The sequence below is a fragment of the Melanerpes formicivorus genome, unplaced genomic scaffold, assembly GCF_026170545.1.
Source record: "Melanerpes formicivorus ecotype bairdi unplaced genomic scaffold, bMelFor1.0.p_v2 SCAF_160, whole genome shotgun sequence".
Lineage (NCBI taxonomy): Eukaryota > Metazoa > Chordata > Aves > Piciformes > Picidae > Melanerpes > Melanerpes formicivorus.
This window is the reverse complement of record NW_027142512.1, coordinates 268454-291335: the sequence shown is the minus strand read 5'-3', so window position 1 is coordinate 291335 and position 22882 is coordinate 268454. Positions and strand designations below refer to the sequence as shown.

The window sequence follows — 22882 nt, the reverse complement described above, 5'->3', positions numbered from 1 at the left end:
GTGTTGAGTCCATGAACCTCAGAGACTGAGAAGCTGATGAAACCTCTCCAGGAGTCAAAGTCAGATTCAAACTCTGAAGTTTCTTCTACTCTTAATGGGTCCCAGTGAAGCATACTGGGAAAGGGTCCCCAGGGTCTGGTTAGAGCAGAAGGAAACACTGGATGCAAGGGAAGCATTACTGGAGGCACTGAAGCACCTCCAGGCTCTGGTGAGAGCAGAGAACTGAGGCAGTGCTGACAGGTCAGGACAAGCAGCTCAAGGTGGCTCTGCTGCTGAGGAAACCTGGAGGGGTTTCATTGATCCAAAGGGCCAAGCCCTGACCCCCAGCCCCTGGCAAGGCAGATCCTGTCCCTCACCTGTGGCTCTGGGCTCTGCTGGGGGCAGTGGGGAGTGAGGGTGACCAGTGGCCAAGGTAGGACCTTGTCAGGTTTTGGTGTGGTTTGCTTACAAAGAGACAACTCCTGCTGAAAAGGAATGAAATGTACCTTTAAAAATGCTTTTTATCAGATGCTTTGTGCAATAAAAACCTCTCCAATTAGCTGCAGAAACCTTGGCAATAATGAGAGGTTCAGCAGTATTTAATGAGCCCCATGGATTACTTGGGGCTGATTACATCATCCTTAGGTACTGCCAGGAGACTCAGCCAAGGTACTGCCAGGAAGCCTCTCAAGAAGTCCAAGTCAGGAGAAAACTCCAAAGTACCTTGAAGCACTGATTGGCCTCACTGAGGCTTGTTACTGACAAAGGGACTCGTTAGAGCAGCTTGTTAGATTGCAGGGAGACAAAGGCAAAGTACAGGGCAGAAAAACTTCCTGTGTTTGAGGCTGTGATGAACTATACCATGGGTTGGTAGTGAGGGCCCGATCTGACCTATTCCTCATGCAGCCCGGCGACAGGAGTTACAATGAGCCTGAGGGAAGTGTGCCCTAACTTGTCACTGTCTTTCCCTCCTTGGACAGGTCTCCATGGCCAGAGGCAGCAGATGGCCAACAGCAGCTCCATCACCCACTTCCTCCTCCTGCCATTTCCAGGCACAAGACAGCTGCAGCTCCTGCACTTCTGCCTCTTCCTGGCCATCTACCTGGTTGCCCTGCTAGGCAATGGCCTCATCATTGCCACCATAGCCTGGGACCACCACCTCCACACTCCCATGTACTTCTTCCTCCTCAATCTTGTCCTCTTTGACCTGGGCTCCATCTCCACCACTGTGCCAAAATCCATGGCCAATTCCCTGAGGGACTCCCAGGTCATCTCCTATGCAGGATGTGTTCTCCAGGTCTTGTTCTTTATTCTCTTTGTCACAGCAGAGTTTTCTCTCCTCACCATCATGTCCTATGATCGCTACGTTGCCATCTGCAGACCCCTGCACTATGAGACCCTCCTGGGCAGCAGAGTTTGTGTCCACATGGCAGGAGGTGCCTGGGCCTGTGGGGTTCTCAATGCTCTGCTGCACACAGCCAATACATTTTCCCTGCCCCTCTGCCAGGACAATGCTCTGGAACAGTTCTTTTGTGAAATCCCGCAGATCCTCAAGCTCTCCTGCTCCACATCCTACCTCAGGGAACTTTGGCTTATTGTGGGCAGTAGCTGTTTAACATCTCTCTGTTTTGTGTTGATTGTGGTGTCCTATGTGCAGATCTTCAGGGCAGTGCTGAGGATCCCCTCTCAGCAGGGACAGCACAAAACCTTTGCCACCTGCCTCCCTCACCTGGCTGTGGTCTCCCTGTTTCTCAGCACTGTCATCTTTGCCTATCTGAAGCCGTCCTTCATCTCCTCCCCATCCCTCGATCTGTTGCTCTCAGTTCTGTACTCAGTGGTGCCTCCAGCAGTGAACCCTCTCATCTACAGCCTGAGGAACCAGGAGCTCAAGAATGCTCTGAGGAAGCTCTTTGGACATTTTTAAGCAGCAAGAGGTAACTTCCAACCTTTCTCTGCCTTTGACACCCCATGTGTGCCAGGAGAGGATGTGGCTGCCTTTCCTTCTTTGTGTTTCTTTAACCTTTTTCCATCTGTGATGTTCTGCTCTGCACAGAAATCCAATTGCTCTTTTCCTCCTATTTCAGTACCCCTGCACCTTGTGTGACCCAGAGACTCTGTGTCCGTGACCAGCCAGGCTCTGTGTGTGTTTAACCACAATAAAGGACTTCATGGCTTCTTGTCTGAGATCCTCCACCCTCAGCAGAGCAGGAAGGAGTGGGGAATGAGAACATCTTTGTGCCTGAATAGCTCTGGGATGGCTCTGTCAGTGTGGCTGCAGAAGCAGCCTGAGAACCTCTGGGGTTGGTGCTCTTGCTGTGGTTTGGGTACGTGGGGTGGCATGAAGGGTCTGAAGACCTTTCAGGTTCTCCTGGAGAACAGAGCAGAGCACACAGGGTGACCTTCCCTTGTGCCATGGATGCCTCTCACCTCTGCAGTTTACCTCTCCCTGACCCCTAGCAATCGCTGTGCCCTTCAGAGTAGCTGTGATGAGACAGCCCTGATACTGCAGGGGTGGGCACTGCTGTGGGGGCAGACCAGACTGGGCTGTGCTGGGGAGATGACATTGGCTCTGGATAGAGAGCAGGGGAGGTGGGAGAGCTTGGAGGTAGCTGAGATGGACTGAGAAGTGATAAAAGAGAAACTCCTCTGTGAGTAACACCTATGGCATGGGCATGTGGGGTGAGGGATCAGAGGAAGGTTTGTGGGGCAGAGCCAGGGCTGGTGGAAGGGAACAAAGACATGGAGGTGCAAAAGAGAGGAGCCTGGTCCCTGCCCTTGGAGACATGAACAGAATGAGATGGTGCCACAGGGTATTTGTCTCTCCACCCTGTCTTTCAGTGATCATTTCAAGCAGTAGCTACCCAGGAACATGACCAAGAGGGTTTTGAAAGCCCCCAGAGGAGACTCCACAGCCTCTCTGGGCAGCCTGTTCCAGGGCTCCAGCACCCTCACAGGAAAGAAGTTCCTCCTTAAGTTCAAGTGAAGCCTCCTGTGCTCTAGTTTGTACCTGTAGCCCCTTGTCCTGTCACTGCCCACCACTGAAATGATCCCAGTCCTGTGCTCATGACCTCCACCCTTTAGATATTCCATGCACTGCTCAGATCCCCTCTCAGGCTGCTCTTCTCCAGCCTAAACAGCCCCAGGGCTCTCAGCTTCCCCTTGGAACAGAGCTGCTCCAGTCCCCTCAGCATCCTTGTGTCCTACCACTGGAGTCTCTCCAGTAGTTCCCTGTCCTGCTTGTACTGGGGAGCCCAGCACTGGACCCAGTAGTCCAGAAGAGGCCTCACTGGGGCAGAGTTAAGGGGGAAGGACAACCTCTCTTGCAATCCCTTGGCCTACTTGGACATGAGGGTGCATTGCTGCCTCATGGGGAACTTCACCACCACCACTGCCAGGTCCTTCCACACAGAGCTCCTGTCCAGCAAGGGAGCTGCTCACCTGCACTGGTGCAGGGCATTGCTCCTTCACGGGGGCAAGACTGTAAGCTTGTCCTGCTTCAACTCCATGAGGTTCTCCTCTGCCCAGCTCTGCAGCCTCTCCAGGTGTCACTGCATGGCAGCACAGCCTGGCAGGGCTCAGCCACTCCTCCCAGGTTGTGTCATCAGCAAACCTGCTGAGGCTCCACTCTGCTCCTTCATCCAGCTCCTTGATGAAGATGCTGAACAGGACTGGAGCCAGCCCTGACCTCTGGGGAACACCACTGGCCACAGGCTTCCAACTAGACCCTGCCCTGTTGCTCACAGCCCTCACATCTCCATCCTCCTGCTGGGCCAGGGCCTGTGGCAGGGAACAGCCAGCCCTGCCCAGCCTCTCTCTTGGCACACACCCTGGCAGAGCCTGGCACAGAGCTGACTGGGATGGCTCACAGGTGTCATGGCCTCTGCAGGGGCAGCCTGTGCCAGCAGAAGCTGAGCAGAGGCTCAAGACCTTGGCTGTGATCAGAGCTGAGGGAGCTGGGCTTGTCCTGCCTGCAGAGCATCAGTTGCTGGGGCAACAGGCAGCAGCAGGGCTCTGATCCTGGCAGAGTGGGGCAGGCTCATGGCCATGGCATAAGACACAAGGACAAGAGGCAGCAGGCTGGAGCCAGAGGCTGAGGCTCCCTCTAGAGCAGCACTTCTGCAGCATCAGGAGAGTCTCACCCTGGAAGCTCTTGGCCAGGGCCTTTGTGTCGACTCTGTCCCGGGAGAGAGTGTGGACAGCCTGAGCCTCTCCCAGGAGCAACCACATCCATCCCAGCACAAAGTGGACACCCAGACACCCTCCCAGCACAGTCTGGGCCCTGTTCCAATACAAGCTGGATCACCTGACCCCATTCCCATAGTCTGGGCCTTTTCCCAGCACAATCTTGATCCTTTCAAGCCCTCCCAGTACAGCCCTGGCTGCCTCTCAGCTCAAACTGGATCCTCTGATCCCCTCCTAGTACTGATGTGTACAAAACAGATCCCCTGCAGACCCTGATGCCATCCCATTTCAGACTGGGCTTCCTCCCTGTACAAGCTCAATTGCTTTGAGCCCTCCCAGTACAGCCTGGATCTTGCTCCAGCACAAACTCAGTCCCCTGATTCCCTCCCAGAACAGACACAGCTCCCTCCCAGCACAAACTGCATCACTGTGCTCTATCCCAGCACACTCTGGGTCCTGTTCCAGTACAGAGTGCATTCCCTGGTCTCCTCCCACTACCTACTGCATCTCTCCACGAGTAAACTGCTCTCATGGTTCCTTCCCAGTACTGACTGGGCTCCCTCCCAGTACAAACTGCATCTTCTGACTCCCAACCAGTACAGCCTGGGCCTTGACCCAGTGCTAGCTGGTGCCTTGATCCCATCTTATTACATACTGAGGCCTGTCCCAGAGGCTTGTCCCTCCCAATTGTGCTGAAGGCACATTATGCCCAGATATTGAAACCTGTCCCAGCACATGGACAAGTTCCCCGCCCTTTCATGATGGGAACAAAGGCCAGGGCAGCACAGACCCCTGCACATACCCATAGCATGGGATGCTGGTGCTGATGCCAAGCATGGCATAATTCCAGCTTCACGCCTCCCATAGGCTGCAGCTGGTTGTTTACGAGAGTGCCCATTGGCCACATCCAGCCTCCAGAAACCTATCAGTATTACCCCAGCTTGTAAATACGTTGCCCTCTTTCACTGTGTTCTCTCTCCTTGCTCGAGACTGAGCTCATGCCATAGCCTTTGCTATTAAGCCTGCAGCTGGGCAGGCCTGTTGAGCCTCAGCCCTGAGAGTATCTGCAGAGGAGAGACCAACACTGAGAGCCTGAGAAGCTACAGTGTTGTGTTGCCAGCCTCACCGGTTGGAAGAGCCTGACGTGCATTCAAGAGGACTGGACCCCCGAGGGTAAGATCTGCCCAGTTACTGGGGAAGTGACTTAGCTGAGTCTGGCAGTGCAAACTTCTGCCTCAGCCTGAAGCAGCAGACTGAGGAGCTGCACAACCCTGTGTGTCAGCTGGGAAAGCAGGAGCAGTGTCACCTACGTGACCCTGACATTTGCAGGAGAGAAGAGGATTCCGCCACTCCATTCCCTGTGAACCCCGGGGTAATCCAGAGCACCATTCGTGGCCTGTGCTCCAAAGCCAGGACTGCTCCAATAGGGTCCTGCCCACTCCTTCGAGCCAAGCAAAGGGGAAGTAGCCACCCTACACAGCCACGATTCTTCCCCAGGGCCACCCACAATGGCCCCGAAAGTCATTGTCATGAGGGCCAACCCCGTCTTGGGACCAGACCTAATGGGCTGCCAAGCTGACCCCACAGGACTGCTCCCTGCCATCCAGAGGGAGCCACCTGAGTCCTGCAAAGGGAGCCTGCCTACTGGCTTGCCTACATTCCATCCCATCTGCACTGCCACGGGAGGGAGAAGTTGCCTCCAGCATCACCGTCCAGGCCAGCCCCTGCGACAGCAGCCTGCTGGAACCTGACCTTGCTACAAACAAAGGACACAGTGTGTAAAGGGGTTGGGGGCAGATCCTCTGCCCACCTAAACCATCCTCTGCTACCAAGAATGTGCTGGGTTGAGGCAGCCCCCTTCCCCACCCCTGGCAACAACAAACACTCAGACAAATGGATTGCAAAAGTGATGGAAAGTTTAAATAGAAAGCAGTGAACTTTTACAGAAAGCCAAAAGCACAGTGACAAAGAAAGATCCCAAAACAGACCCAGAGAGATCCCATCCCCACCTGAGGGTACACCCAAGACCCCCAGGGCTCCTTCTTCCCCCTTCCACTGCTAGGCTAGTCTCAGCTGGCCAGATCTGAGACTGCCCATCCCCCCGTGGCCTTGGGCCTAGCCAGGCCCAAAGCCAGGAGACATCTCCCCCAGTTACCGGCTGACGGAGGAGGAAGAAAAGAGATAGTGCTAGACTCCGCACTGGATCTTATAGTGGTGCAAAGGATTGTGGTATGAAATACTACATAACTTCCTGTGTCCACCCCTCTGGGCTGGACTTCTGGACACAGGAATTGAACATTGCAGGGGGGACACCTAGCTCAAACTGTAACACAGTGTATCTTCCACCTGCTTCCCACTCACTGACATTCAGTTCAAAGCACCTGCAACTAGCAGCACGTTTCTAGTTCCAGCCTCTGACGTATTGTAATACCTCTGTGTATACTCAAGCAGCTGCCAACATCCCGTCGAGTCGCCACCTGGTGGACAAGCAGTGGAATTGTAGCCTGAGTTACAGTAATAGAAATTAATTCTGCAAATATTCTGATTGAGTCCAAATTGTAAATACTAAAGCACTTCTGGGATGTATTGCACAATTGTGCACTAGAATATGGATATAAAATAGTGATTCATTGGCTATTGATATTTTTAATAATTAATAAAAAATAATATGTATATAATTCATATTTCATGCATTAATCACCTCTTCACCACACAGAGGCACATTTCCTTCAGCGAAAAGAAGGTGTAAAAGAGGAGATACCAATTCAATCTGCTGGAAAAGGCCTTCCAGGGGGTCACGTTTGGCCTGGCAGTGTCGGGGTCGGTGTATTGCTGTGTACCCTGGGGCACGCTGGTCACAGGCATGGGGGTGAATATGCCAGGTGAGGGAGGAGCTGTGGGTGAAATCCTTGCTTCAGCCTGTGTGCAGGGATGGCAACGGTGTGGGTGCAGCGGTATAGGCTGAGAGTAGCCATCTGAGTGAAGCTCTTGCCCCAGCCACCTCAGAGGTGCAGCGGTTTCTGCCTGTGGATGCAGCAGTGCCTGATGAGGTTGGAGCTGAGGGTGAAGCTCTTGCTGTAGTCCCCATAGACAGAGGAATGGGCACTGGGCTGGGGGCAGTGAGGTTTCAGCAGCTCCAGCAGCTGGGTGGGAAGCTTTGCCCACTCTCGGGGCAATGATGTAGCTGCTTGGGTGGCACAGAGGGGCTGATATAGGTTTGCCCTCTTCCTCCTCTTCATCTTCCTCCTCTTTCTCTTCATTCTTCTCCTATTCTAGATCATCCTCCTCCTGTTCCATGTCATCCCATTCATCCTCCTCATAATTATTGTCATCCTCCTCCTAATCCTCATATACTTCATCCTTGCTGTCCTCATCCATGTCTTCATCAACCACTTCTACTATTCCTCAAGGCTGAGCTTTAGATCCTTCAAACTATTATTTATCTATTCTCCTCCCAGATGTAGTCCAGGTCCTTCTGGGAGGCCATGCTGCTGAGAGGAATGATCACCTCTGGGCTCTTGGGCAAATCCTTGGGGACCAAGTGGCTGAGAAGTAAGGACACTGTGTGTGACTTGTTGCAATGGAGGGAGCAGAGTCCTAACTCCTGTGCTGAGTCCCCTGGTTGTAGTGCTGATGGGGCTGACACCCCCAGGATGTGACCATCCCAACCATCCCCCTCTGGCCATGCAACTGATTCTTGACCACCTGGGGCTCAGGGAGGTGAACTCCTAAATTCTCATCACAGCCAATGACCCTCAGAGATCCACAAGTGGTGAAGTGTGGTTTGGGAGGAGGGTCTGGAGAGGGTTGAGAGATGCTCAGGGATCAGCTGGAGCCTGGAATCTTGCTGCTGTTCCAAAGTTGGGTTCTTTATCTTCTGGCGTGTTCCAAGGAGCAGATCTGCAAACTTTGCTCCTCCCCAGCACAAAGGAGCAGGGCTGATGGAGAGAAGAGCAGGATATGACCCCAGGCAGAGAGAAGCAAAGGCTTCGGAAGAGAGGACTGACCTGCAAGGAATGTCTCAGCCCTGACCAGGGCTCTCCCAGCCTTGCACTGCTCTCCCTATGGCTTGGGGGTTTGTCACCTCCTGCCAGCTCAGTGCATCTGTGCTTGGATCACAGCCAACAGGGAGCTGATAGAAAACTCTGGTGCAAGTGGCAACAAGTCCCAGGATGATTCAGCATCCAAGGTTCTCCAGCTCAGAGAAACACCTGATGAAAGTCAAGGATCTCCCCCTCTAAAAACAGTGACCCTAAAGCCAGAGCCTTGGAGCTCTCCTGGATCACAGCAGCTGTGTCCAGCATCTCCCCCACTCAGACATCTCTCAGGCACAACCTGAACCAAGGGCCAGCACCAAGTCAGACTTCTCCAAGCTCAGGTCTCCTCCTCTGAGAATGGTGAAGCTTTGTGAGTGTTTGCCCTGAGCTCCAGCAGAAGGAAACTGAACTCCAGGGCAGCCTCTCTGCCAGCCACCTTTCCACCTCTTTGTGTCTTTGGAGAGACACCTTTGTTATCAACATGTTGGGGGTCTCTATGTTCCACTAGAGGCAGCCAGCTCTGTCCCTGTGTCTGTGTGCTTGGTGCTTCTCTCCAGGCACAGCCATAGGAATAGAATTAAATTCAGGATTGCTTCATGAGGAAGGGCTGCTAGGATCCAACCTTTTCATCTGCTTCTCACCCTCAATAATTCTTGACTGGCTGAGAAATCACAGCCATGGCAGAACTTGTTGGCTTTGCTTGTGGACAGGCAAGCTGCTGAGAGACAGCTTGTGCTGAGCAGATGGGTCCAGAGAGCTTGGATTGCTGAAGGCAATTTTCACAGCTTTGGCTTTTCTTTGCTTCCAAACAGCAACAACTCTTCTGTGGCTGTGTGCAGGCAGTTCTCTAAGGAGAGCAGGGGGCAGCTGGTGCCATGGAGCTGTGAGCTCTGCATGGAGCAGAGAGCAGTGGAGAAGTCTGATGCAAGGAGCAGGGATGTAAGGCCCAGGTGGGCAGGGACAGCAATGGGGAGGTTGGGGAGGGTAAGGAGCAAAGTTGTCCACTCAGTGTCAGCCCTCAAAGGACAGCTTCTCCTCCCAGTCCAGACCTCCTGAGCAGACACACTGCATCATTCTGGCTTGGTGGATGCTGCTGTCAGCTCTGTCCTCATCTGAGAAAGAATCAAAGAGTTTACCATCAAAATCTGAGCTTTGTGAGGTGCACTTGGAAATCTGGAAGTGAACAACAAAGACACAAAGAGCTCCTTAGGGCACTTGGGAATCATTCCATGAACCTCAGGTACTGAGAGAAGAGTGAAGAAACTGTGCAAGAAGCAAGAAGCAAAACACAAAGTACCTTGAAGCATTGATTGGCCCCACTGAGGCTTGTTACTGCCAAAGCCTCCCCAGGGACTCGTTAGAGCAGCTCAGGAGAGGCTGTGATTGCAGCAGACAAAGGCAAAGTGCAGGAGAGCAAACTCTGGCTCTGGTTTCTGCAGCACAAAGGCCAAGGCCTGAGCACAGCCCCTGGGCAGGCAGATCCTGTCCCACATGTGTGGGTCAAGGCTCTTCAGGTGCAGTGGGGGTGGGGGGTGGGTTTCATAGCAGCATAGCATGGCCTAGGTTGGAAGAGACCTCAGAGCTCCTCTGCTCCAACCTCCCTGCCATAGGCAGGGATGCCTCTCCAATAGACTCAGCTGCTCAAGGCCTCACCCAGCCTGGCCTTCAACACCCTCAGGAGAGGGCATCCTACCTGGGCAGCCTATTCCAGAGTCCCACAACCCTCATACTGAAGAACTTTCTTCCTGAGACCCAGTCTAAACCTCCTTTTCCTCACCTTCAAACCTTTCCCTCCTGTCCTGTCACCAGACACCCTCATGAAAAGTTCCTCTCCAGCCTTCCTTTAGGATCCCTGTAGGGTTTGTGATGCTCAGTGGAGGACAAGGGCCTGACAGTCCCCAGCCTTCCTGGGGCTGTGAAAAGAGGCAGTGAGGCCCTCCCAGTGCCTTAGGACAACATCTCCTCACAGGTCTTGGGGACAAAGAATTGCCAGAGTCAAGAGGGCACAGCCTCGGCTTCTCTTCATCACTCCCACCACTGCCATTGCCCTTTGCCAGCTCTACCACAGCTTTGTCCTGCACTGTCTCACAGCTGCTTCTCCTGCCCTGCAGGCTGCAGACACTCATCTCACTTCCCCACCTTGGCCTTTCCAGGCCTTCACTGACACCTCCCCACACTCACACTCTGCTCCTTGGGACACAAAGAGAAGGGCTGATCCCAGACTCCTTCTGGAGATCTTCTCAGGCCACAGCACTACCCTTTGAGAGAGGTTTCTTGCTCCTCATGGCCAGTCTCCACCTGCCAGGCTGCACCATCTGGCAGTGTTCCTCTCTCCTGCTCTTTCCTACCTCACCAGGAGCTCCCAAGGCTGCTGGCCTTGCAGTTTCTTGCAGAGACAGCACCAAGCCCTGTGCCTGCTGCTGTCCCATCAGGTACTCAGGCAGCAGAGACACAGCAACCAACCTATCAGCCCCTTCCTGCAGTCAGCCCAGGCCCTTTGGCAGAGGGCATCTCCCAGATCACTGTGCCCATCTGCCAGCCATGAGCCCAGGGCTGCCCTATCAGCTCCTGCAGACACAGCTGACCTCACAGTCCCTTTCCCAGCTGTGTTCCTGCTGTTGGCCAATCCTCTCAGGAGGCAGAAGTGGCCTCACCTCCCCCTTCCCAGTCCTGGGCTTCCTACTGAATGGTGAGTTCCTGAGACACAACTGAGCACAGGATTGCACACTCAGCCCTCAGCCTCCTTGTGGCCAGAGCCTGAGCAGATCAAAGTTTCACCAGATGCATCTGGGACATTTCCTACCAAGGGTTTGAGTGGAGAAGCTGCTGGCTCTGTCCTGTTGCAGTTGGGCAGCAGACTCCTGCACATCCTCTTGTCCAATGATCCTGGTCAGGGCAGGGTTAAGCAGATGAGTTCTTTCAAGGGCTCTGCCCAGGTTGGCTTCATCTCCAGAGGAGCTGCAAAGGCCCTGGGTCACATGGTGCAGGGAATTCATGAAGACATTCCCCAGTGCTGGCCCAAGGGCTTGCCCTGAGGGATGGCACTGGGAAGTGTTTGACAGGAGGACTTTACCCTTGTGACGTTTGGGCTTCATTCACCACCCAGCCACCACCTCACCCATTTCTGCACTCCAGCTCTCACCAGTCTGGCTCTAAAGAGGCTATAGGGGACTATGGCAAAGCCCTGGCTAATGTCCAGGCACAAAACATCCCCTTCTTGCCCCTGCTCATATGGGTTCAGCAACACCTCTCTTGTCCTGCAAGGGCCTGCAAATGGCTGCAGAGGTGTTTGAGCCTTCACCTTCCCAGGGACTGTGCTGAGGGTGACCAGCCTGCAATGTTCCCCACCCTCATTTTTTGTGTTCTTGGAGAGGCCTTCACCAAGGAGCTCAGAACCTCTGGTATGGCTCTGTGCACATCTCAGGGCACAGTCCAGCAAGGGTGATGTGAGCAGACAGGAGCCTGCCCAAGTCATCTGAGATGAATCTCCCTGGGCCAGTAGGGTTTGTTCTGGAGTGACACACAGCAATGTCCCAGCTCTGTCAGGTGTTCACATGGGAGCTAGCCTAACAGACCCTAACGGAGTGTGGGATGTTCAGAGACAGAGTCTTTCCCCATCACTCACACAGGCCCTGCCCTGCAGCAGTCAGAAAGTCTCCCTGGCCTCCTGCTGTCCCTGCCAGATGCTGGGACCGTCCTCAAAGCTCCAGTGCCTTGGCACCCCCAGCAATAGCTGATGGTGTTTGTGCTCACTCAGGTTCACCTCAGCTCATCTGCTGACATCTCATCTGCACAATGCAAACAGGCACTGCTGACCTCCTGAGGCCATATCCTCTTCTGGAAGGACAAAGAGTCTATGCAAGCTGAGGTGTGAGGCTGCTGCTGGAAACAGTGGTTGTGAAGCCCAGTCTAGGATGACTGCCCTGGGACAGCTTCCCCAGGGTGTCCAGTGAAGACAGACACAGTCCAGACCCTTCTCTGCTCATCCTTCAGGTCACTTGCAGGAGGCCTAGCTATGTGAGGACACTGCTGTGTGCCCTAGCCCTGCACACTCACACACTTTAGCTGTTCCCTGCTGTTTGCATCTGTTGGACAATTTCTTGGGCATGTTCTTGAAGGAAACTTTGGAAGAAGACCTAAGGCTTCAGACACTGCCCTAAGCAGATCACCTGTCTGTGTGGAACTGTTCTTGTGGAGAGCAGGTGCATGGGCACATGGCCTGTCCCTGCCTGTGATCACAGACTGCCACACTGCAAAGCCCTGACCAAGCTTCCAGGCCTTAGACCAACACAAGGGATCAGAAGTGGAGTGTGGGAGTGGAAAGAGAGCAGTCTATGAAGACCAAGCATTGCTGCTCCCTGAGAGCACTGGTCCTGGGTCTCGGTCTGAAGGGCGAAAGAGACTCAGCCCCCTTGGAATATTCCTGAGTTATGAAATTAGAAGCACAAAGGAGGCCAAATTATCAACAGCCAGGCTGCTTATTAACAGAATAAAATGAATGGAACAGAAGAAGGGAGAGAGAGAAGGAAGAAATGGAGAGAGAGAGAGAGAAGGGGAAAGGAATTATATTAGCACACCCCCCACCCCCCAAGATGGTTTGGGTGGGAGTAAGGGTGCTGCTGCTTTGGCTTGGAGGAGATGTCATTCTTGTTGGCTTGTACTGTCTTCCCTGAAGGAGGAGGGGAGGGAGGGCAGCCTCTAGCATGTGGTGTCTTCAGCTCCATGAGCTGTATCAGGGAGAACTTAGCACAGGGAGAGAGGGTTGCTCCTGGTCTGCTGCCTCCTGTGTATTCTTTGTGTGCTTGCAGGGGTCCCCTCCTTCCCCTTCTACCTGCCCATACACACAATACCCATCAGGGGCTGATCCATTCTCCTTTTCAACATCCTTCCTTTCTGGGGGATCTGATGGGTAGGGATGATCTTGAATGTGCACATTGCACAGAGTCCTTACCCAGAGGGTCTGTCCATTGCACATTTCTGTCTGGGAGCAAAGGTGATGTTTCCATTCTTGATTCACATCAAGAGAGACAAGATTTGGTCTCTTACATGCTGCTGTGCTGGGACTATTTACTGCTGTACTTCTTGACAGCAAACTGCCTCTGAAACTTCAGAAAAGGTTTGGAGGAAAGGTCTCAGGAAAAAAAAGTTACTAACACTTCTCTTTATTATTTAAACAAAAAAGGAGCTCAGAAAAACAAAACAAAGAATAAATTAGAACTGGGCTGACAACATTATAAAATAAAAATCCACCACCACCAGAAAAATATTGAAGCCAGGCTGCACTGAGTGACATCAGAACTGCTCTGCAGGAGAAGACAAAGAGTTTATTGCTTCTGAAAGCATCCAGTGATCAGTTGGCTGAGGGCAGCCTTCAGCTCATGGTTCCTCAGGCTGTAGATGAGAGGGTTGACTGCTGGAGGCACCACTGAGTACAGAACTGACACAATTAGGTCCAGGGATAGGGAAGAGAATGGGGGGGGCTTCAAGTAGGCAAAAAAAGAGGTACCAGTAAACAGGGAGACCACAGCCAGGTGAGGGAGGCAGGTGGCAAAGGCTTTGTGGCGTCCCTGCTGAGAGGGCATCCTCAGCACTGCCCTGAAGATCTGCACATAGGACACCACAATGAACACAAAACAGACAAAGAAGAAACAAACACCAAACACGATAAGCCAAAGTTCCCTGCGGTAGGATGTGGAGCAGGAGAGCTTGAGGATCTGGGGGATTTCACAGAAGAACTGGTGAACAGCATTGCCCTGGCAGAGGGGCAGGGAAAATGTATTGGCTGTGTGCAGCAGAGCAAACAGAACCCCACAGGCCCAGACAGCTACTGCCATGTGGAGACAAACTCTGCTGCCCAGGAGGGTCTCATAGTGCAGGGGTCTGCAGATGGCAACATAGCGATCATAGGCCATGGTGGTGAGGAGAAAATACTCTGATGAAATTAGGAATACATAGAAGACCACCTGCACAACACATCCTGCATAGCAGATGTCCCTGGTGTCCCACAGGGAATTGTCCATGGATTTGGGCACCGTGGTGGAGATGGCACCCAGGTCAAGAAGGGCAAGGTTGAGGAGGAAGAAGTACATGGGGGTGTGGAGGTGGTGGTCCCAGGCTATGGTGGTGATGATGAGGCCATTGCCCAGCAGGGCAGCTAGGTAGATGGCCAGGAAGAGGCAGAAGTGCAGGAGCTGCAGCTGCCTTGTGCCTGAGAATGGCAGGAGGAGGAAGTGGGTGATGGAGCTGCTGTTGGACATTTGTGCCCTTTGTGCAAGGTGGAGTAGCCAAAAGGCAAAGTCAGTCACAAGTCAATGGAGAACAACCAAAGCCATTTCTCAGCCTCTTTTGTGGTGGACTCTTTTGTGCTGGCTGAGCATGCAGAGAAGAGCAGAGACTCTTCCTGCTTCCTGCTGCTGAATCAGTCCTGCTCTGCAGCAGGGGAATGCTGGAGGCAGCAGCAAGGTCTGGTGTCCACTTTCAGATGGAAGAGTCCCAAAGCAGAAAGGCTTCTCAGCATCTCCCAGTGCTAAGGAGGGTAGAAAAAGGCAGTTCCTGAATGTTTTAGGCTTTTGCACTCCAGCTGACCACATCTCACCCCCAGAGTGGTCATGGCTGTCACAAGCTCTCACACACAGCATTTCTGCTGCCCTCGGGGGAACAGAGAGAGCAGAAGCCTGCAAGGCAAGAAGCTGCCTGTGGCTCAGAGCAGAGTGAGGGGAGCTGTTCTGGCCCTGCTGCCACTTCCCCACTTCTCTGGGCTTGTGCCCTGCTGAGCTGGAGGTGATCACACTCCCCTGTCCCCCTGAAAAGCCACCAGACCCTGCTGAGGACAGAGGGATCCCCCACAGACCACTCAGTGTCTCAGCCTCTCTCAAGGTCTCAGCACCACACTTCCAGCCCAGCACACTCAGGGCTCATTGCAACACCCAATGGCATTCCCTCTCCTGTGGCAGCTCTGCCTCTGCTGGAGCTCTGGCTGCAGAGGAGGTGCTTCACACCTTGGAGCCCATGACCCTGAGGGCAGAGGCTTTTAGGTGGTGGGGTGGGAAGAAGAGGCCTAGGGCTGTGCTCAGAGGAAGGGTCTGGCCTGGAGGGGACCAGATGGAGATGTCTGAGTGCTCCCTCCCACAACATTGCTGGGTTCAGTTTCCTTCCCTGATCAGATCCCTGCTGCCTGGAGGTTCTCACCCTGGCAGGAGTGTGCTGGGTGATGGATTTGCCCTGCTCACAGAGCACAGCCCAGCCCCTCTGCACTCACCTACAGAAACCTGCCTGTTTGCAGGGCACTGGCTGGAGGCATCCTGATGAGTGCAGCCAGGGTGCTGCTGCTGTCCACAGGCAGAGGCTGAAGGCTCTTTAGGAAGCTCCCTGCACGCCTCCTGACCACTCCAAGATACACCTCCCCAGTTTCAAGGACTTGGATGGTCCTTTGCTACCTCTCTTTCACTCCTCACTTGCTCTTGTCCTCAGAATAGGAAACTGCAAACACAGCCTCAGGAACTCTTCTCTCTTTAGAGCAGACCCTGCTTGGACCTTGTCCTTGAAGCATCCCTTTGGAAGTTCCCTGGTGATGAGCTGCATCTATGAGAATCCCTGACCCACACAGCAGCCTCTCCATAGAAGAAGGGCCCTGCCCCACCCTGCCCTGCTCTGCACTGCCAGGGGTGACTCCTGCCACCCACACCTTCTCCCCACAGCCAGCATGAGCTGTGGCTGTGCCAGCTTTAGGAGATGCCTCCCAGAACTGCACCTGAACCGCCCTGCACCCACAGCCTCACTGTGTCAGAGTGCAGTGACTTCTCCAGTGAGCTCTCAGTCACCCTCTCAGTTCTGGCCACCTCGAAGCTCTCTCTGCCTTCTTCATCTCCCCGAGACCCTCTGGCAGTGTCTTCAGTCCTGCTGTGCTGTGCAGAGGAGCTGCTCCTGGCCAGAGCTGTCTCTCTGTAGTGCTGCCTCCTCGCCAGCAGCACCTTCCAGCCCAGGAGCCTGGCCTGGCTCAGCACAACAGAACCAGCCCAAGGCATTTATAGAAGCCCTCTGGTGGCTTTGGTGCTGAGTCCATGAACCTCAGAGACTGAGAAGCTGATGAAACCTCTCCAGAAGTCAAAGTCAGACTCAAACTCTGAAGTTTCTTCTACTCTTAATGGGTCCCAGTGCAGCATACTGGGAAAGGGTCCCCAGGGTCTGGTTAGAGCAGGAGAGAGTGGACTCAAGGGAAGCATCACAGGAGGCACTGAAGCATCTCCAGGCTGTGGTGAGAGTAGAGAAGTGAGGCAGTGCTGACAGGTCAGGACAAGCAGCTCAAGGTGGCTCTGCTGCTGAGGAAACCTGGACGGGTTTCATTGATCCAAAGGGCCAAGCCCTGACCCCCAGCCCCTGGCAAGGCAGAATCTGTCCCTCACCTGTGGCTCTGGGCTCTGCTGGGTGCAGTGGGGAGTGAGGATGAGCAGCAACCAGGGTAGGACCTTGTCAGGTTTTGCTGTGGTTTGCTTGCAAAGAGACAACTCCTGCTGAAAAAGGAATGAAATGTACCTTTAAAAATCATTTTTATCAGATGCTTTGTTCAATAAAAACCTCTCCAATTAGCTGCAGAAACCTTGGCAATAATTAGAGGTTCAGCAGTATTTAATGAGCTCCATGGAGTATTTGGGGCTGATTACATCATCCTCAGGTACTGCCAGGAGCCTCTGCCAAGCTACTGCCAAGAAGCCTCTCAAGAAGTCCAAGTCAGAAGCAAACTCCAAAGTACCTTGAAGCACTGATTGGCCTCACTGAGGCTTGTTACTGACAAAGGCTCCCCAGGGACTCGTTAGAGCAGCTTGTTAGAGGCCAGGACTGCAGGGAGACAAAGGCAAAGTACAGGGGAGAAAAACTTGCCTTTGGTCTAGGAAGCAGAAAGGCTAAGCCCTGACCACTGCCCTTGCAATAGAAGAACCTCAAAGCCTCAAAGCCAAGTTTCTCCTCACAGGCCTTGGTGGCAGAGGCAACTGCCAGAGCCAAAGGCACAAAGACCTTGGTCCTGTTGGTCCTCTCAGCCTTGCCAGAGCCCTTGGCTATCCCTACTGCAGCCTTTCCTCCACTGTCCCATGCCTGCAGCTCTTTCCCTTCAGGCTGCTGACACCAACCTTGCTTCCCCACTAAGCTCTCCCCCTGCCATTTCCATCCCTTCCCTGAGCTGTCTCAGCTCTCCCTGCCATTTGCTGACACCTCTGAATGGACTCATGCATAGCAGCTCTGCCTTCTCAGGGACATTTCTTTGTCCACTTCTCCAGTCTGAACCTTCCAAGCTGTACTTTGTGGAGGTTTTGATCTCTCCCCACTCCCCAGAAGAGCTCCATCCTCTCTGAAACCACCCTTCAGCCATGTTCACACTGCTATGGCAGTGCCCTGAGCCTCCATTCAGCAGGCTGAAGCAGCCCAGGTCCCTCAGCCTCTCCACAGAGATGTCAGCCCCCATCCTGGCAGATCTCCTCTGCTGTTTCCCCAGTTCCTCCTTTCTTCATCACACTGCAGTACCCCACACCTAGACACCAAGAATCTAGATGTGGCCACAGCGGTGCTGAGTGCAGGGGATGACAACTCTTGTGTCAGGATGGCCACACTCTTCCTGCCACAGCCCAGCTGCAGGTGGCCTTCTTCCCTGTGTGAGGGGTTTCCTCCATCCCAGGGCATTTGGAATGGCTCCTCCCAGCCCTTGTGGTGCCTTTTGGACTGGTGTGGGACACACCAGAACCTCTAGCTCCAAAGAAGAGGCAGACAGTACTAGAATGGGCCTCAGTCTGGCTGGGAGAGGGTGAGGGGACACAGGTTGTAGTGGGAGGAGTTCCAGAGGAGTGGTTGGAGGGCTTCAAGTGGTGTAGCCTTTCCTGGGAGTGGACACAATCTGTACTGGGAAGGAGCCCTGTTATGGTTGTTAATAATACTTGCCTGCACCAATGGAAGTTTAGGCTCAAAGTGAGGAGAAAGTTCTTCCCATAAAGAGGAATTGGCCACTGGAATGTGCTGCCCAGGGAGGTGCTGGGGTCACCATCCCTGGAGGTGTTCAGAAAAAGATTGGATGTGGCACTTGGAGCCATGGTTTAAGTGCCAGGGTGTGTTGGGTGGTAGGTTGGACTTGATGATCTCTGAGGTCTTTTCCAACCTGGCTGATTCTCTGTTTCTGTGATTAGAAGGTGAAGGGAAAAGTCTGAACACAGCTGGTGACCAAACCAATGTCTGGTGACAAACCCAAGAGATTCCAAAACACGTAGTGTAAGGTGAGGAGAACATCTCCTGCCCAGCTGATGGAATGAGAAACTCAAGAGTCTCCCAAAAGCAACAGAAAGAAGGGAAAAGAACCTCAGGAAAGTCTTGCTCAGTATTGCTCTATGAAATGCAGACAGGCCTTAGGCCTGGTCCTTGCAATCGGAGCTTAGGAGAATACAGAGGCTTAGGGCCTGCTCTTGAAGGTGACCTTTGCCCCAGCTCTTCCCAGAGAGGTCCTTGCTGTCCCCTGTTCTGCTCCCTCAAGCAGACCAGCACTCAAACATGCCCTGCACTCTAACAGCCATGCAAACAAAGGGGAACAAGCTCAGGGTTATTGCTCCAACCAACTTCTTGAGAGTGAAGCCCAAGGCAGGAATCCACAACCATAGCCAGGCCCAGAGCTCTGAGAAGCCCCAGGTGCTGTCTTCGTTTTGCACTTCATGCAGAATCTGCTTGGTTCCCATATCTCACTGATCATAGAATGGGCTGGGTTGGAAGGGACCTCCAGAGGTTATCTTGTCCAACCTTCCCAGGGACAGCCTCAACTAGATCAGGTTGCCCAGAGCCCTGTCAAGCCTTACCTTGAAGATCTCCAGGGATGGGACCCCAACCCCCTCCCTGGGCAACCGGTTCCAGTGTTCCACTACCCTCATGGTGCAGAAGTTGTGCTGGCTCCTACTTCCTGCACTATCCTGCTTTGTTCCCATCTCTCACCCATGTCTATGGATGTCCTTCCTCTCTGATCCATGCAAACACAACAACTTGTGTTCAGTGCTGTGCCCACTCCTCCTTCTGCGGCAAAGACCATGCCTGGAGCCATTCCCTCCTGAGCAGCTATTTCTGCAACCTGTTTCCCTCCTCCCTGGGAAGCTGATCCTGCACCTGCAGTCCTATTCCAGAGGACTGGGAGAGCAGAGATCTTCACCATGGCCTTTTCTGCTTCACTTTCTCCTGAGCAAGGCAGAAACCATCAGGCCAAGCTGTGCCAAGCAGAGGCCCTTTCCTTTGCAGCATTGTTTCATTTGTGCCATTTCACATCTCCTTGGACCCAACTTGGAGTCTCTCACTGATCAGCCACAGTTGTAGTTGGGAGCACTGCCCCAGGGGGACAGATTCCTGATCAGCTGAGGGTAAACTTTTCCTGCCTTTCCTGCCACATCTCCAATACTTTCCCTTTCCTCCTGGTGCTGCCCACACTGTGTGTTTGTTCCTTATTATGGGATGGCGACAGCCTGAATGGATGCACAGCATGAGTGTTTTTCCCTCAGAGGTGCCTTGACTTCAGGCAGTCAATGTTTGCCAATCAGTTAGGTTGCATCTCTGGAGACATTTGGAATAGTTCTTGCTTGCATCAGGAGCCTCTTCCATCCCCATCCTGTGCTTCTAGTTCTGGATTATCCTTAAGGGAAGTGTTCATCCACAAGCTCAACATGAGCCACCAGTGTGCACTTGCAGCCCTGAGAGCCAATTGTATCCTGGGCTGTATCAAGAGAAATGTGGCCAGTAGGGCCAGGGAGGTGATTATCCCCCTCTGCTCCACCCTGGTCAGACCCCACCTGGAGCTCTGTGTCCAGTTCTGGAGCATCTATTACAAGAAGGATCTGGAAGTGCTGGAAGGTGTTCACAGAAGGGCCATGAGGATAAGCAGAGGGCTGGAGCTGCTCTGCTCTGAGGACAGACTGAGGGAGTTGGGGCTGTTCAGTCTAGAGAAGAGAAGGCTCCAAGGAGTCCTTCTTGTGGCCTTCCAGTATCTGAAGGAGGCTACAAGAAAGCTGGGGAGGGACTTTTTAGGGTGTTGGGTAGGGATAGGATTGGGGGAGAATGGAGCAAGACTTGAAGTGGGGAGATTCAGATTGGATGTTAGGAAGAAATTCTTCCCCATGAGGGTGGTGAGACACTGGCACAGGTTGCCCAGGGAGGTGGTGGAATTCTCATCCCTGGATGCTTTTAAGGCCAGGCTGGATGTGGCTCTGAGCAACCTGCTCTGGTGTGAGGTGTCCCTGCCCATGGCAGGGAGCTTGGAGCTGGATGATCCTTGAGGTCCCTTCCAACCCTGACAATTCTGTGATTCTCAGTATGTCCAAGAGGTATTATCAGGTATTGGAATTCCAGTGAATGCCCTCCTCCCTCCAGCCCTTCCTTAGGGTTCTCAGGGCAGTTGGTGCACCCCCAGCAGTTGCTCTCATCAGCTCTGTGTTGTATTCTGTGTCCATCCAGAAAGGACATTTGCTACCAAGGGCTTTCTTTCTAGATTCAGGTGATGAGATTTTCAGTTCCCTTCTCCTTCTCTTCATTCTGCTGTTCCTTCTCCTGCACTACTACCTGCTGGGACAGGATCCATGTGGTTAAGAGGAACCCACTGGCAGGGACAGCCTCTGCTCACTTGTGCCCTGGGAGAGGATAAGGGGCAATGGATGGAAACTGCAGCACAGGAAGTTCCACTTCAACAGGTGTGGTGTGTTCACTATGTTGATGGATTTGCTTTTGGGGGGCTGATGAACTTCAGTCCTGTTTGTGGTGCTGATGGTGCTGGGTGTTAGCTTAGGGCAATGGCTCAGAGATGTGCTGTCCACTGCTGGGCAGCTTGCTCTGGTTTCATCCAGAGCAATACAGGACACTCCCTAGGAAAACACTGTGAGATCTGCCCAGATACTGGATACTGTGGAGTGGCAGGAGGTGGGGGAGAGAAGGGGCAAATTCTTAGGCTGCTGGTCACCTCTGGTGCTTTGGAATTTCACCCCTGAGCAAGTGCAAAATCCTCCCCAGCTTGGGAAAGGTTTGGGAAAAGTCTGTTGTCAGCCTGGGAGTTCCTGAGAGACAGAAATCACTGCAATGTGCTTGGGCCTGGCCCACGCCTCTCGAGCCCTTCTCATCTCTGTGCAGAGGGCTCAAGGGCAAGAGAAGCTCTCTGGACCTACAGACAGTGCCACAGGCATGGCAGCTGTGTCAGAGAATCAGCCTGTGCCAGGATCAGCTGCCCCTCATAGTGAATGGTGCTTATGGGCAGGATTGTGCCCAAATATTACCAGAACATGCTTCTGTGTGTGTGACTCAAACTCCCTTTGTCTCCCCTCCCTTCTGGAGTTGGTGGGGGGGACAACTTGGCTGCACTGAGTCCAGGTAAACAATCTGCCTGGGCATGTTCTCACCCCTGTGGCAAACAAGGCCCAGGCTACATGTTTGTTTGCCCTGCTTACGGCGTGTGCTTATGCTTATTTGGCAAAGTATCAGTTGATTGGTTAATTATTGTGTTAGCAGTGGGTGCTGACTGGAGAAGTATTCTATATCCTTGCTGCTCATTCCTGAGGGCACATCTGCAACACTCCTGTAGGGAAAAAGAAGCCTACAAGGAAAGCAGCTGATCCTGCAAAGGACCAGGAGGGATCAGGGTCCCCATGGGAACAAGAGAAAGAGCCAGGGCTGCTGGCTTGGTTCTTATCTCTGGCTTTGGAAGATGGCCAAGGACAAACAGTGGATGAAACAAGCAGCAGACCCCAGCAAGGTAAAGGAAATCTCTGCTCCTCTGTCCAGGCCTGCGTTTCAGCTGTGAAGGAACTGTCCCAGGAGTTCCATCGGCTCCAGAAGAAGTTTTTGTTCCCCACCTGTACAGTCCTGTGTTTCAGCCATGAGGAGCAGCTGCTCCCCTGTCCAAGGGAGAGAATCTGAGAGGCACACAGCACAGCACACCCTCTGCTTTACTTGTGTGACCATGGGGAGGACATGAGGAAGTGGAAGGGAAAATTCAATCCAGTCCTGGCTGCAGGAGTCTGTGACTTACAAGGGAATTGTTCCCCCAGAGATGCTGCCTCAGTTTCCAGTGGGAAATGGCCTAAGAAGAGCAGGGAAGCTGAAACTGCTTCTGGTCCTCCTGAAGGGACTCCCAAAGCATCTTCACAAGATGCAAGGGACCCTAGGCAGAATTAGAGGGGCTCTGCCTCCAACCAGATGGAAGGGAGAGACAAATTTGTTTGTTGGACCACACAGAACCAATGGCCTGGCAAGTTGAAGCCACGAGAGGATAAAGCTTTAGTAGATACAGGTGCCCAGAGTGCTCTGACACCACCAAACCACAAGGGGTGGAACCCATCTGTGTTTCTGGTGTGACAGGAGGATCCCCACAACTGGATGTGTTGGAAGCTGAGTGCTGGGATGCAAGCCACAGTTTGCTTTCACTTGGAGGCATGGAAGGAGTCACTGGACTTGATTGCCCTAGAGCTGGAAACACAGCCCCAGCATTTGCAGCATTTGGACTGGGCATGGACTGACCCAGACAGTGCTAGAACAGAGTGGAGCTGCAGAGCACCTGCAGTGAGCAGCCCTCTGGGTACTGCAAAGCGACCTCCTGTGGAGTGAGCATGGACAGTGCCTGAGGTGTGCTGCTGATTGCTGCTGGGCATGGTACAGATGGCACAGAATGAGGGCTTGGGAATATCAAAGGT

General features: G+C 53.3%; 3 protein-coding genes across 3 annotated transcripts in view; 2 read left to right on the top strand and 1 right to left on the bottom strand.

The window, feature by feature from the left end:
* Positions 1 to 22882, top strand: part of LOC137457128 (zinc finger protein 850-like) — a 386697-nt gene that overhangs the window by 212248 nt on the left and 151567 nt on the right.
* On the top strand, positions 983 to 2227 carry LOC137457118 (olfactory receptor 14J1-like). The gene has a single exon (XM_068168917.1). The coding sequence runs from the start codon at positions 983 to 985 to the stop codon at positions 1901 to 1903; it is 921 nt and encodes a 306-aa protein (XP_068025018.1). The 3' UTR covers positions 1904 to 2227.
* On the bottom strand, positions 13550 to 14455 carry LOC137457142 (olfactory receptor 14J1-like; the record flags this gene model as incomplete). Its single annotated transcript, XM_068168941.1, has 1 exon — positions 13550 to 14455. A coding segment is annotated over exon 1 (906 nt), but the record flags the coding sequence as incomplete, so codon positions are not given.